Genomic DNA, 16,449 nt, shown 5'->3' on the forward strand with positions numbered 1-16,449 from the left:
TGCCACTCCGGCCGCACCGTTAACTGGATATTTCAGAAAACTCGGTGGGAGACCTCGACTTTGCTCATGTAGAAAGAATTGAGCCGCCTGGCGTTACGTTTTTAAACGGGTCTCAACTCTTACCTCAAGCCGTTGAATTTCCGGCTGTCGACCCAGCAGGGCGGTGGGTAGTTGTATGCAGTAGCTAATCACACGTGGCTTAAAGAAAAGCGGAGGATACATTGATGAAAGCCTTTTCTCTCTCTTAGCGCGGATGCGAGTGTCCTTTTACTCATCAGGGAACACGTGTTATCACCTCCACGTCCGTTATATGCTTTTATCCCATCTTCTCCTTAGCCTTCTCTCCCCCTTCTCTCTCTTCTCTTTATGCTGCTGTCCGTCTGTTTTCCCCTAACAACTCTCTCTCCCTGGACAGCTGCAGCTTTTAGTGAATGTAATGACTTTCGGTTTTGACTAATGGACGGAGATTCTCCTCTAGACGACGAAGAAGATCCGGGATCGCACGAGCCCAGCGCAGCTCCACCACTCCTCCAACCCCCTGAGGAAGAGCTCCCTGGGGTGAGGTCTGATTCTGTTGCTTTGACGTCGGTTTTCGGATCTGACAACTGCCAGAGTACTACCAGTTCCGCGGGCATGTCGAGCAGTAGCGGCGAGATTCCGTCCGCCCTCGTCGGCGACGCGAAGGTGGTGGTGCGATCACCTGGAGCCGGCGGAAGGGACGATGGAGGAGGCGGAAGTGCTGGTGGTGGTGTCTTGATCAGTAAAGATAGATGCGTTGGGAGGTGGAGGACCCTTTCCTGGGGCTCCGCGTCTCTGCTCGGGAGACGGAAAGAGATGGAAGACGCCCTGGCCGTCGTCCCGGGGTTTATGTCGCTAACATGCGAGGCTTTCGGAGGATGTACAGCACCGGGTTCTAGAACCTCCGCCGAGGTCTCGCCCGTGCATTTCTTCGGTGTTTATGATGGCCATGGCGGTTCCCAGGTATTTCCCTTGTTACTTCTTCCACTTCCTCTTCTTTAAATTTCACTCTCTTTTTCTTTTGAAAATTTTCGTGCGAAATGAATGCGTAGATTTTCTTCTTTTCTTTTTCCGAAATTTTGAATTATGAGCGCCTCGTTTTTATCACAGTTATTAGAATTTAAGAGGAGCGTAAAAAAATTAAAAAACATGAACAACACATGAACAAAGTACAATTCCCTCCTTTTTATCTTATCTACAGCAGCAGACCCAACTTGAGCTCTTTTTTTTTTTTTTGTTCCCCTCGTAGTTTATCTTATTTTTTTTGTTCTTTAATGCGTCCCTTCGTTTCTCCAGTTTTCCTCTAATAAAAAGAAAAACACTGGTTCGTTTTCTTTCTGAAGTATTACGAGAATCTCGTCACGTTCGATATTTCCGACTGCTAAAGATGACCGCAAGTCGTGTGCCGCGGCCAAAGTTTCTAATAGTGAGAGTCGACTTTTACCGTCCGTCAGCGTCGGGAGGCTATGGAGGAGTTCACGTTTGGCCTCATCTCGAGAAGCTTTCCCCCTTGGACAGCCAGGGCTATCCTTGATTCCTTTCTTTTGCCATTCTAGCTGAACCGACGCTTCGGACACTCCAGTGCAATTCAGCATTGCCGGCAGATATGAATTAGGATTGATAGAAACAATGAGATGACTTAAATTTTTATCCTCGATCGGTGATGAAGTTAATTTATAAAAAAAATTATAAAATCCAAGCCGATTGAACAATTGAAAATTTGAAGGCTGTATGGGGATGGTAACTATATCGTAAATTGAAGATTAGTATCCTTTTGTAATGCAATTCCTCGATTTTAGGGATACTTACTTTTTTTATTTTTATACAAAGGACATTCTTGAACTAAAGAGCCCTGTAGATCCTCCCTATAACCCTTGAATGATTTTCATTTCTTGTAAAATCATGAAGTTGGAGCTTCAAAAATGTTGTGCCGTTACTCGCATTTGATCCAGACTCATCTTAGAGAAGGTTTTCTTACTTCTGGAGTAATTCTATGTGGGGTTTCCCTAATTCAATGCATCGCCATATTGGGAAAACGGCATTTCGAGAGAAACAAAGATGGATTTGAAGATTCCGTAAGCTAGAGGTTGTCTATATAGCTACTGATAAAAGTGAACTATGATGAAGCCATGAAGAAGTGACCGACTATGTACCTATTAAAAGAAGAAAACTAATACAAAGGGATGCTACAGATGTTAATGTCCAACCTTGGGTTTCCGCCTAATCTTCTGGACCTAAAGTACCTGCATGTTGCCTTTAAATTGGTGATGCTTCCCATCTCACTGAATCTAACAGTTATTCTCTCAAGCAAAATTGATTTATTGTGGTCTGATCCTGCTTCTGCCTTAAACCTCATTATTTTAATGGAGTCGAAACCACTCTTCATTATATTACTTGCTCTAGCAAACTCTTGCAATTAAGAGAAAATTTCTTGCTGTAAGCCAAATGCATCACTTAGTTTTCACGAGAAAGAAGTTTCTGCTCTTATTTTCTCTTTCGGCAAGACAATCATCAAAACTCTGGCATTACCTGTGAATCCCTCCCCAGACGCCTCAACACAGTTGGAATTCGTAGGAATTCCTGTAGAACCTCCGGAAGCCTCTCCAACAAAAGCCTAGAATTCATTCGTCCAGGTGGAGCTTCTCAATTCCTTTGGTGAGTTTTACAACCAGTAAAAGAAAAATGGCATAAACTGGGAGAAAACGACAAGTAGCTTCCAAACACCCTGGTATTCCAACACTATGTTGATCAAAAGCCATGGTTTTAAAGGAGAAAACCCAAAATTTTAAGTTCACCAGAGCAATGAATCAAAATTTGCTATGATTTGGGTAGACTGAGTTTTGCTGGTGGCTTCATGACAAATGACTTTCAACTAAAAGATCTATTGTAGAGGTCATCCAGAGATTTTTGTTAAGGCCACCTCCATGATTTTCAGCTCTTGGAAAGTATTTCAGAGGGTGGCTTTTGTTGGTCAATTTTTTGTCGATTACTACTAGGCCCGGATAAAAGAAGAAAAATGGGTAATAACTGATGACTATTAATTCCATGATAGTTTCGAGTATTTCTCTTAAAATATATTATTACATCAAGAATTTGTTCCTCCTAAGACTGCGTAAGAACGTGTTTTATATCAAAAGACTAGTTTGCTAAGAAACGTTGTATACACATAAATTCACAAAAGACTAATTTGCAAATGATCTTGATGGGAAGATCTGGAGCTCATGGCTATATCATTTTGATCTCAAGATCATTTTTTTTGTAAAAAGCAAACAATATCAGAACACATTCTTTTCTGATGACTGCATTTGGATTGCTTCTAGTGAAAATTTAGTCAGACGAGGGCTTGAAACTTTGCATATTTATGAGGGTGAATTTTCTATGGATAAAGCGAGAAGATCTAAAGCCGATTTAAAATTTTTTATGCGACAATATGAGTTTCAGTTAAAGCGAGTATACGGAGTCGTCACGTAGTGGAACACAGAACGACTTTTGTTGACGTCTACTTCCTACCAAAAACAAGAACATTTATGACAAAACGTGTTTGATGGTTTCGATTTTTCGATACGTGGTGACGGTGACGGTGACGGTGACGGACACCTCTCGCGTGGCCAGGCCAACTACACTGTTTCCATTATAACACTGTAATGGTGGATGAAAAATATTACACAAAAAGAGGATAATTTTTTTATCAGGTGACACATGTGCCCGTAGTCTTTATTATTCATTCGTATTGACTTTATGTATGTTGACTAGTGACGCCAATCTTTTAATTAAACATAAAAGATGACGTATGTGTATTTTTATTTATATATGAAAAAGAATAAATTTGTTATCAAACACGGTGTGTATTTGTATTAGGAATAAAACAATTTGTTAACAGACCAGATGAGCGACGGTATTTGATCGGGTCATTTCTGTTCGTCCGATCTTCTTGTTGCCCCTAAAAATGGTACTCTCTGCGAAGAGACAGTTTCTTCCTTTTTTTTTTATGAATTATTGTTTTGGGGACGAAAGAATGAAGCTTACAGAAAAACCAAGATGCGGTATATTTTTTTTTCGTTTTATAGGGGGGTAACGTTGATTGGGCCATTGGGAGTATGAAGATTTTAATGATGAGTAGGAGAAGTGTTAGACTTTTAGAGGGAAGAACCTATAAGCAGTACTATTTTTTTTTTTTTTTTCCAGTTTCAACGAGATCGATCTTTGCTTCCGTTGCTACTAGTTAAAATTTAAATATTGACGGTTTTTATATTTATGCTCTCACTTGTATGACAATGCACTCCAGGTTGCTAGATATTGTGCAGAGCGGATGCACGAAGTGGTTGCTGGAGAGTGGGATAAGGGAGGTGATGAAGGGGGATGGCGCAGAAGGTGGGAGGAAGCATTCCTCAATGGGTTCGGGAGGGTGGATAATGATGTTGCAGGAGAGTCTATTGCTCCAGACGTGGTAGGCTCCACGGCTGTAACCGTGGTGGTGTCAAGTTGTCAGATCATTGCTTCCAACTGTGGTGACTCAAGGGCTGTCCTTTGTCGAGGCTCCAAAACTATTCCATTAACCATTGATCACAAGGTCCTGGTGTTCATTTATGCACATTTATTGTTGCTGCCAGCATTTTGTTTTTGAACTCTTTCCTTTTTTTTTAGGGATAATGTGTTGCTTCAATTGTAGTTTATTTTTCCTTTTTTTGTTATATCCATGTTTGATTTTCTGCTGTTTCGCATGTTCCTTTGAGTGACTGCTTGAATCTCATTTAACAGTGCAGAGTCGTTTGTTAAAAATTATCCATTGGTGCTGATTCTTCACAATACGTGAATAACTCTAGTTTTTAAGTCCTAAAGCCTGTTAACCTGTTTGAAGAAGGAAACGTATCCCAGAAAAGAAACATGTTAGAAAATTGATTTCTTCCTTGTGGCTTCAGCAAAAATGACATTATAATCAAACAAGTAATTATTCCTGTGCAGGAAGTTGGAGCGTCTTTGGGGTAGATTTTTTGTTTTCTGTTTTTACTTGTTACTTTTTTTGTTTTTGTATCTGGTTTTGGAATCAGAGGGAAATGTTTTCAACGTTGGTCTTTTATCCAGTGTGACCCGGAGGAAGTTTCTCAATCCTGTTCGAAGAAAAGGAATGGGTGTCACTTTTAGAGACAGGATAAGTAGCAGGCAATTTGACCAAAATAATTGGATCATGGCTAGGAAAATGTTTGGCAACTCAAATAAAATAGTTTGCTCATGCTTTTGTTTATTTTTTCCTTGAAAATATTGTAAAAAATTGCTCTATGGTCAAGCTTAAATCTTAAATTGCAAAGGTACAGTCACCTACAGCTGTTGTTACCTTTCCTTGTTGTCTGTATCCTACTGGAAGTATTCTATAGAAATATATTTTATCAATGAGTTTTGCACTTAGGATGTGTTTCTGCTAATAAGAAATCGTAGAGAACAATGACTAGCAAAAATATTTTTGCTAGACCAAAATTTTCTGGCGTTTATGCTACTTTTTGAGGATTGAGAAAAATTCTCTGATTCTTCTTACTCTTCAAAATCCTAAGTGGATAGGAAAATGACTGTCCTATTACTCCGATAGGATATTATGGGAAAACTAAACAAAGAAGTTAAAGTGGTCTTGGACCACAGTCCTTTTTACCTCCACCTAGTATTTTACTATTTATAAAACCTTTCAGTTTGTTTCAAGTGTAGACACTAGCACTATAGTTGATTTTTCTGTTATTTCATATGATAGCAGAATGCCAGAAAACTAGTCAATGGGAATTTTTTCCAATAGAATTTTTTAACGGAAAAATTTGTCAAGGGAAAATGATTTTTTTCGTTGTTTTGCTTTCCTATGGATGCACGAATGAACCCTTAGTATAATGAGTGAAGTAAAAAATGTACATGTATTCCCAATTACACAGTTCTGTATACCAAACATGTTTAGAAACATTAACATAACGGAAAATGCACTTCTATCATACTTGGAGTAATAGAGAAAATGTCTGAAATGTAGCCATATTACTCGTGGGTTTTAGAGCTCAGTACTCTACCATGATAGCGTTGTTATGTCTGAACAATTTTGTTTTATCGGGACTATAAGATAAGATTCACCTTCTATTGAGCTTGTCCATTTTTTGGACTTGGTAGGTTGTTCTTTTTACTAGACTTGGTCATGTGCACTTGTCTAATTATAACCAGCAGCGATGTCAGTTTTCTACCTTTTTAGAGTCCGTTCTTCCTATAGTTAGGATATAAGGATAATATGCTAAGGTTTGACTAATATGGTAATTAATTCTGGTTTAATGTCACCATTGCCATGTCACCATTGCCACGAGCTTTCAATTCCGGTGAAGCTGGATAGATCTTATGTATGATATCCTTATCATAGTTAAGACAGTTTTGTTCCTAAAGGCTGATGATCGAAACATAATTTGGACTTATCTTGTTGCAGATTTACTCTTAAACTGCAACTGCATGAAATTTAACTTCTAAAACTGTCCTATTTTGCAAACTTTTTAGAGCAACTCTCTATTTTATTGATGTTCCCGAAGAAATAGCCATTTTGTGCATACTATCCTTTATTGTCACTGGCAAGAAAAATGAGATGAATGACAAGTTTGTTGTTTTAGCTGTTAGCTTTTAAAGTTGCTAGACTACTTTTAGGGGAGAAAATGTTCTAATGTTGGTGCTAGTGATTTATTATGTTGATAACCGTTCCTGGTGCACTCTTAAGTTAAAAATTGTTTTGTTTTTCTATACTGTTATCTTGCACAAATCCTTGATGCCATTAAATACGTCTTTAACTGTATTTTTCCGTTGCATATTCATTTTGTTCACGTTGTTTATGCAGCCTGATAGAGAAGGTGAGCTGGCAAGGATTGAGGAAAATGGTGGGAGAGTCATAAAATGGAATGGTCCTAGAGTGTTTGGTGTTCTTGCCATGTCCAGAGCGATAGGTAATTTCTCAACCATGATCAGTCATTTTCTTCCCCCTTTTTGAAAGCAATTTGTCTTCTGACATATTGACTCTTTTGTCAACTTGACCAATACCTTATTGATCAAAATTGTCAAAATATCTCAAAATATCTCACCTTTTCCATTGGAAATTCCTAAAACTGGTTGTAGTTTTTATTATCAATTGCCAGAAAAGGATTCATTTATTGGATTAGTAAAAGACTTTGGATTCTATTCTCTCCTTTGCTGCACTTCAAAGGATTTGGCTTGTCACTATTTGTAAGCCATGTAATAGATGCATAAAATAAATGGCAGGTAGTGGATAATGTTGGATGCAGCTGTTTGCAATTATAATTTGTACTGAGCTGGATTGTAGGGTTAGGCTCTTTTTGGGCCTATAATAAAGCTGTCTCACAAACTCTTTGGTTTTATGAGTACCTATAACTTATAGATTGGTTATAAGGCATGTATTTTACTCCAGTACATGCCTCCTACTTATGTAATACCTTGAAAAGGAGTTTGTTATGATTCGGGACTTTGCTAAGTTGAACAACACGAATGGAGCTTACTGCTTACGTGGTTAGCCACACGTAGGCATTCCATCGACACACCATGTAACTTATTCTTTCCAAAATTTTCATTTTATTTCTACTTTATGAGGTAAAGGTTTATTCCAAAGTAGTCAGTGCAGATGCAGTAAGACACTCCAATCCAGTCCATAAATGGTTAGTATAATATACTGTAGGATGAAGATTTTGTTCAAATTAAAATTTTGAAATTAACTATTGTTATATTTAGTAAAGTGAACAAATGGGGAAGTAATTATCACAGTTATCTTTAAAGTCTATATCCAGAACACTGTTAACTAGTATTTCTATTAAAAAAACTGATTTTTTTATGGTACTTTATTTGGCTAATGTCACTTGCCACTTATGCATCGTTAGGTAGAGGCATGTTGGGTGGCAACAAGCCAAGCTCGAACCTTGGTAGGTTTTGACTTGGCTTGAACCATGAACCTCTAGTTTAAGCTCAAACTTGAGCCTGTACATGAGCACCAGCTCAACTGGATTAAAACTTTTATGAGCTTGAGTTTTCACTTGAGCTCAATTTGATTGCAAGGTGGGAAGGGGTGCCGTGGTCCCTCCCAGTGGAGGAAACAGGGGACGTTCGAGTGCGCCACCCCTGTCCCCCAAACCAAAAAGTTTAAAAAAGAAAAGGAGAAGAGGAATGAGAGAGAGGAAGAAGAGGTAATTTTTTTTTTAAAAAAGAACAGGAGGAATAAAAGGAAAGAGGTAAGAAAACTGAACGAGAGGGGGAGAGGTTTCAACCCTCCCCTTTCTTTGTATTGGGAGGTGTAGTGGCGCAAAGAATTAAGAAAAAGATGAAGAAGAGAGAGAGAAAAAGACAAAGGAAGAAGAGGAGAAGAAGATGGGAGGAAGAAAGAACAAAGGGAAGTAGGTGGGATGAAGAAAACAAATGGTAAGAAGGTAGGATGAGAAAGAAAAGAGAAGAGGATAACTGAGGACCAAGGCTGAATGGATGTCTTTGCTAAAGAACCCAAGAACAAAAGATGCCTTTCTCTACTGCATTTATCATTTTGGCAGAGAAAAGTACAACTTTCTCACATTGCATTTATTGTGAATGAGAGAGATGGGAGGAAGATGCTAGCGGGGCCAGTTTTATTGGGAATTCGATCTACCCTGTTAAATGTGGGGATGACCTCATGGAATGTTGGATAGGTTAAAGTCTAAAAACCCACACAAGTTTGAGGTGGGAACAAGTTTTTCTATCCCTGCCCCATGGGATTTCGAAATATTTACCCTTAAATCTTTTTAATTAAATCATTTTTGGTTTGTTGATTTTTCAAAATATTATGTGATTTTGTAGGTAAACTGCCATATGACGCAAGGTATTGACATAATTACAATCAAACCTATTATGTGGTGGGGTAGCATTGCAAGGTAAGATAGGGTTGAAAAATCAACCATGTGGTATGTGCGGACAGGGTTGCTGACTGGGGTTGAAAAACTGACCCCGTTGCAAGGGCAATGTTATAGGATGTTGGGGCAGGGTTGGGTCCTTAAAAAGCCGCCCCAAACCCGCCATACTGTGATGCCTAGATGGGGGGAGTTATGAGTGGGAACAGATATGAACGGCATAATTTTGCTCCTATTGCAAATTGATTTTCAAACGACTAGTTTTTATTCTTACTCTTTTAACATTTTGGTCATTCTTGTTTATTATATTCTTTGTTTATTGTCAAGGAGTAAGAACAGAGGTAGCATTTAATGCATTATTATTTTCCCCTTTAAAATACTAAAGTGTTTGTGCCGGCTCGACGAGCCTCTAACAAAACTTGAGCTAGCTGGATTCAGTAAACAAGCCTTATTTAATGCTCGAGTTTGATTCAAACTTAAACCTAGCAGATTCTAAGCTACTTGCAAATTTGCTCAGCTTAGTGCCATCTATAGAGGTATGAGTTTGGTTTAATCAATATGGTGCCGTAAGTGCTGAGTAGATTTATCATTGTTTCAATCATAAAATACTATTTGGATCCTGCTCTAGGTATTGAACTGCTTTTATTTCAGGTTCTCTTTTTTTTTTTTTTTTTTTGAACGGCAAAATTTATTAATTTATTTTTTATTCTTTAGGTGGTAAAGAAGCTGTAGAGTATTTGTCCTTTTTTAATGAAGAAAATTAGGTAAAAGAGCTTTAGAAACGGCTCAATAATCTATAGAATTAGTTACATGTGTTTATGCTGCAACAACTTTTTTCTATCTTTTAATGTCAATCCGATTGAGCCTTTAGCTAAATATTTGCAATGGGGGTTTCTCATTGTGAGATCTTCATTTCAAATCTCACAGGTTTGGTGTCTCTGGCAAGTGTCTTGGGGTTTTTGGTATCATGGGCATTGTTGTATAAATATTCATAAGAAACATCTCATTAGCATCATACTTTGAAGATCTAATTGGTCCTCTAGATAGTTCAGACATGAATGGCTACTAGTTCTTTTAAGAGTTTAAACAAGAGATATTGAAGTAAGAGAAAGATAAAAAGAGAAATAGGAAATCAACTATGGATGATTGGGAAGAAGAGGAGGAAGAAGAAATGAGGTCAGATTGGGGAAGTGAAAGTGGGAGAGAAGACAAGAAGAAGAAGAAAAATAAAACCTTGTAAAATAAAAGGAAAACATGTAGGAGAAGAAGAAGACGAAGTAAGAAGAAGAGAGGAAGAAGGAGAAGGCGAAAGCAGTGTGAAGGTTGTTGTTCGATTAGGGGAGGAATTGACCCCTAATCTCTTTTATTAAATTAAGTGTGAGAGGGCCTAAAAAGACAAATGCACCTCTTCTACACTCTTACATAATACACATAAAACCAATCAGAAAAAGATAACAAAAAGACTAATTATTAAAATACTCTTGTAGGTTAGCTCCTAACAAGATACCTGGCTACTAAGAGACAATATTACATAGGTAAAATTACCAACATACTTCTGTACCATATTTTCTAACACTTCTCAAACTGGAGCATAAATATTTAATAGATCTAGCTTGTTATAAAGTATCAAATGCTCACATATCTCAAAGGGTTTAGTGAAGATGTTTCCTACTTGTTTAGATGACCGGACATAGGGAGTACACTCTATCCCTGTATGACAACATTTCAAATAAAATGACAATTTACTTCAAAGTGTTTTGTCCTTTTATAAAGCAGTGGATTGTTCGCAATAAATATACTAGCCTGACTGTCACATTTCTTAACCATAGACTCATTAACTTGGAAACGCATTTCCACCATAACAGATTTTATCCACATGAGTTCACTAAATTTATGTGTCATGACTCTATATTTCGCTTCCGCATTTGATCTAGCCACAAGTTTCTTACTTTTCCAACTCACTAAATTGCCTCCCACATAATAACAATATTCAGTTGAAGATTTTCTGTCTTATTTTGACCAAGCATAGTCAGCATCAAATTATCCCATAACATCAACCTTACCATGTGATTTATACGACAATCTTTTTCTAGGAGATCTTTTTAGATACTTCAAAATTCTGTGGACAACTTCTAAATGTACTCTGTGTGGGTATTCCTTGAATTGATTAATCGCTCCTACAACAATGAAAATGTCTGGTCTTGTAACCGTAGCATACAATAGCTTTCCAACCATACCTCTATATTGTGTTTAATCCTGAAGTTCAGAACTTGTGTCATCATGAAGACCATGGTTGATTTTCATAGGAGTCTTTAGCGGATGTGCACCTAACAATTCATACTCCTCTAACATGTCCATATACTTCTTCTAAGATAAACCAGCCCCTTTCTGACTTGAGACTACTTTGTCAAGATTATATTTCAATTGCCCAAAATCCTTTCATTTGGAAATGTTTCCCTAGATATTATTTCACCTCTGAATACCCTTACAATAATTCCCGGATAAAACAATGTCGTCTACATACACAACTAGAATCACAATACCAAATTGTCTCTATAATATATACATGGAATGGTCACAATGGTTCCTAGTAAAACTAAACTCTTTAACCCCTTTACTAAAATTTTCAAACCATACTCTAAGGACTTTGTTTAAGGCAATAAATGGCTTTCTTCAACCGACACACTTTCCTTGTCTCTCCTTGAGCAACATACCCAGGAGATTGGTCTATGTACACTTTTTCTTTCAAATCCCTATAAAAAATGTATTCTTAATGTCAAGCTGAAATAAGGGCCACCTTTTATTGACAACTATTGAGTTCAAAATTTGAATAGACATAAGTCTAGCAATAAGAGAAAATGTCTCAAAGATATCTATGCAAAAATGTCTATGTGTACCCTTTTGCTACCTGTCGAGCCTTATATCTTTCAAGTCCCAACGGAACCCTACAACAGCTGCACAGGTAGGAAGGTAAAAAAGAATTCAAATCCCCCTAGACACCAAGGCATCCATCTCTTCATCCAGAATTCATTTTCACTGAGCAAAGCTAGAGTATCCTACATAGTGGGGTATAGAAGATATAGACAGGAACATAGCAAACAATCGATAGAAAGGTGATAATGAATCAAAGGTACATATTTTGATATGGGATGAGAAGTACCTGACCATTTAGCTTTGCAAAGGGAAATAGGCAAATCTAAATCAAAGGCGAGAGGATTCGTAGGCAAGGAAGAGGATGGTTGGTCTAGAGAGGGGGCTCAGGAATTTGAACATGCACATCTCTGTGGCTGGTGGTAATGCACGTGGGTTGTGACTATACACTTTAAGTGTTTGTGGATGTGTCTGAGGCATTTGAGACAAGAGTATTCATAATATCTACAGGGAGTAGACTGTGTCCAACTGAGAGTGAGACTGAGAAGAAGAGTGATCTGAGAACAAAAGAAGTATTCTCAAAGAATGTCACCTCTGTAGATATATATGTCTTGTGAGTTATGGGATCATAACATTTATCCTTTTTAACGACATGAATACCCCATGAGAACACACTTGTAGAATGAGGAGATAATTTATTAGTGGAAATATGAAACAAGTGGCCAAAACGACTACAACCAAACACTCTAGGTTGTACATCAAAAAATTTGGAATGAGGTTTTAACACTTACATAGGAACATCCCTATAAGACAGATGACGACATTCGATTTATCAAAAAACATGATGTTAAAACAACATCACCCCAAAGTGATTTTGGACAATTCAAGTGAAACAATAAGGCGTCTGCAACTTATAGCAGGTGTCTATTTTTCGCTTCTGCTGCTCTAGTTTTACCGAGGGATATAGACACATGAAGTTTGGTGAAGTTTGCACCAAAAGTATGAATAAAAGCACCAAATTGATTTTTATGTCTGAAAAGAACTTTAAGAACTCATCCAATACTTTGGACTTTTCCTTCAAAAGATACACTCATGTAACCCTACTGAAATCATCAATAAATGAGACAAAGTATTTAAAACCAAACAAACTAGGAATCCGACACGGGCTTCACAAAGTGAAAATTATGGCACAAAATCAACTCCACACACCTTCTAGCTACTCTCCATTCTTCAAAACTATACTAGGAGACTTTATTCCAAACATTCAGCAAGTAAACCAATCAATACATCAACCAGTTCCAAATTTTAGGGCAGATGCAAGCACAAAGATGATGATGTAGGCAGCATTTCAGGGAAAAACTCAGAAATTAACCCTCATAAGGCAGTAACAGCAGGATAGGTAACTCAATGAGCAGTACTGGCCATTAACCTGACAGTTACGTCAGAAAAAATGGGAGGATTTTTCAAAGAAGAACCTTCTTGGAGAGATTGAACCTTGAGAAGAAAGAAGAATTCTGTACAGTGGAACTCCCAAGCCTGATGTAATACTCTGATACCATGTAATATCAGAGAAAATTAGATGGGAAAACAAGAAGAAGTAAGAAGAAGAGAGAGGAAGAAGGAGAAGGTGAAAGCAGTGTGAAGGCTGCTGTTCGATTAAGGAAGAAATCAACCCCTCGTCCCTTTTATTAACTTAAGTGAGAGAGGGACTAAAAGGACAGAAATGACCCTCTTCTACACTCTTACATAATACACTTAAAAAAATCGGAAAAAGATAAGAGAAAGACCACATATTAAGATACCTGGCCGCTAAGAGACAGAATTACATAAGTAACATTACCAACATACCCCTGTACCTATTTTTAACAAAATTTCTTTTATCTTCTCTTTTTATTTCTTCACTTTTGAGAAAAGCCGCATTTGATTAAAGCCCATGGGAAGAGAACAAATCTAGAGGGGGCACCCCTTACAATGAGGGATTGGAGGGTGACCCCCTTCGGCCAAAGAATCAGCAAAATAATTTCCTGCTATACATGAATCTGATTATAAGCTAGGGAAGATAAATCTTGAAATTTTGGAAAAATAGGACCAATGACGCCAAGGTGGGTCCTTGTTTCCAATACACCAACTGATAACAAGGGACGAATCCTCTTCCACATGAAGGATCCCATTAAAGTGATCCCTGAAAATCTTAAACCTTAATCTCAGTGCTTGGAGCTCGACTATAGTGGAACCCAACACAGCAAGAGGCCTGATAAAGGAAGTGAGAATAACATCAGAGGCGTCACAGAAAACACCATCGTAGCTGGCCAGTCCTGGATTACTGCGTGAAGAGCTGTCGAAGTTGAGCTTGAGGACAGTGTCACCTGGAGGTTGTCATTCAGCATGCCCAGACCTTTCACTTATGGATAGTCCAGCAACAAATTTTCAAGTACTTCTTAGATTGCCTCCTCCAATGTCATCAAAGGCCTCAAGGATGTTGAGCCAAGTCATCAAAGGCCTCCTTATATTTTCTCTCTTCACTTATTCTTCTTTTTCTTCTCTCCAAATCCTCTGTTGCCGCATTCTTTTTTCTGACTTGTCTTCTTGTTCTCTCTGAACCTTCTGTTGCTGATTTCCTTTTCCTTTTCTCTTTCTTTTACTCTCACAATTGAAAGAAATCTGTCATGCATGATTTTTGTTTTTGGAATTTGATGGCAAATGCATACTCACCCCTTCTCACCTTAGTGAGATTTGGACCCAAGACCTTTGATTCAAATTAAATGTCCTGCTTTCAAATTACTACCTGTCCTTGTAATATCATAAAAAATGCCATCATAGTCTGTTATTTATGTGATACTGTCATTCAACTCTCACAATAGAATGAAAAGTTATTAAAATACCCTTATTAAAGTGGTTTTATGACTAGTGGTTGTATGTGGCACTCGTTCAACATAGTTCTATGCAAATGAGATGGGCCATACAACAACCATGTTTAGAATAATGACAACTATAATGACAACTACCTAAACTAAGATTATTAGATGGGTTGCCCTAAAAATATTTATGTGTTGCGCTTAGAAGACTGCCTTTACTGCTGCATGGGAACTTTTACGCCACAGGTTCTAAGGGAGATAGTTGATGGCCAGCCTGTTACATGATGATTCTGGAAGAAGCTAGACAGAGTTATAATGAAAATTTGTAGAATAATTCTTGAGCACGAAGAGATTAGGAATGCAACAGCCGGCTAGGCATGGCAAGAAATTGTCTATAATTTAGTAATTGTGATACCTCTCTGGCGTACAGATGGACTATCTTTTGATTTTCTGAGATTCCAATCGGGCTTCTGAGTAGTAGTTTTGGCATTATTGCTGAGATCTCCTCAAATGGCACATATCTTAACAAACCAATATAGAGATGGGAGGTTTATGGAGAAGATCCTCTTAGAGAGCACAAAGATCTTTTAATTATTCTTTTGAATAATCTTTTCATCTTCTTGTTGCTCTAATCATGTAGTGTTGCATGAAATATGCTTATCCATGTTGCGGCTTTCTTGTTGAAATAGTGATAGATTTGAATGCCCTTTTCTTGTCTTCTTGTATCACTGGACGAAATATGATCATCTGTTTGGTATGGTAGGGTCCTCTTGTGAAATGGCTAGAGGTGTGCTTGTCCTTAATATGCTGGAGCTGTCCACTGTCTTAATATAGGAGGCAACTCTATATCCTTGAGCCAAAGTAGGAAACTGGTGGCATTTCACACTGTACACATGCTTCAGGGAGAGCTACTGTAATTTGCCCAATCAATTTGTAACTTCAGCATATTTTACAATTTGTCAAAGAACGTTGTGTATATGCTGTCTCTAAAATATGTTTCTGTATTCGGAGGTCCTAAGTCTTCTTTCCATTTTCAGGTGATCATTATCTTAGGCCATGGATTATTCCGGTGCCTGAAATCACCTTTACGACAAGGACCGAAGAAGATGAGTGTTTGATTGTGGCAAGTGATGGGTTATGGGACGTCATGTCCAATGAGGAGGCTGGGGAAGTGACCCGGCAGATGTTAAGGCGGCACCGCCGGCTTGCTTTGACAGAGGAGAAACCATCTTTTCCCGCCCAAGCTGTTGCAGAGCGTCTTGTGGAACTTGCTCACCACAATAATAGCTCTGACAACATCTGTGTTATTGTGGTGGATCTTAAGGCCAAGAGAAAACGTCATCATCAGAGTCAAGGAAATGAATGAATCATTTGACTTTTAATCACTTGATCCAAGAAATACCGCCAATTTCCGGAAAGAGAAGATGGAGCAAAGGAAGAAAATGAATTTTTTCTTCTGAAAATTTTATTGTTTCTTTCATTTCGAGTCTTAATCCCTTGCACAATCTGGAGATTGCTGGTGGTGAATGGGACTTGATCGTAGGGCCTCAACAAGCTTCAAAAGTATTTCTTTTAAAATATTTTTATGTTTTCGACCCCTATGCAGCCTTTCGTCTTTTCGTTTTTTTTTTTTTTTTTTTTTCAAACTTTGTAATTGGTTCTAGGCCTCTAGGGCCAGATTTTGGTGGCGTAACCCTCGAGAATTATATATCATTCTTGTCTACTAGGATGGTTGATGAAAAGCTGAAGTCCAATTTATGACTTGTTTGTTTGGATATCCCATGAGAAAGTAGGATTCTTGTCTCAATCCATGCGTTATGCTATAC

The 16,449-nt window shown here is 38.0% G+C and overlaps 1 protein-coding gene across 1 annotated transcript; it reads left to right on the top strand.

The window, feature by feature from the left end:
- The first annotated feature begins 359 nt into the window (after nucleotides 1–359).
- On the top strand, nucleotides 360–16,346 carry LOC137941724 (probable protein phosphatase 2C 6). Its single transcript, XM_068787263.1, has 4 exons — nucleotides 360–981; nucleotides 4,304–4,588; nucleotides 6,857–6,962; nucleotides 15,661–16,346. Exons 1-4 carry the CDS (start codon nucleotides 457–459, stop codon nucleotides 15,987–15,989), a joined length of 1,245 nt encoding a protein of 414 aa, XP_068643364.1. The 5' UTR covers nucleotides 360–456; the 3' UTR covers nucleotides 15,990–16,346.
- Nucleotides 16,347–16,449: the final 103 nt, after the last annotated feature.

The sequence above is a fragment of the Aristolochia californica genome, unplaced genomic scaffold (genome assembly GCF_029961685.1).
Source record: "Aristolochia californica isolate CCGP_79_NKW_82.1479 unplaced genomic scaffold, dmAriCali1.0.hap1 SCAF_9, whole genome shotgun sequence".
NCBI lineage: Eukaryota > Viridiplantae > Streptophyta > Magnoliopsida > Piperales > Aristolochiaceae > Aristolochia > Aristolochia californica.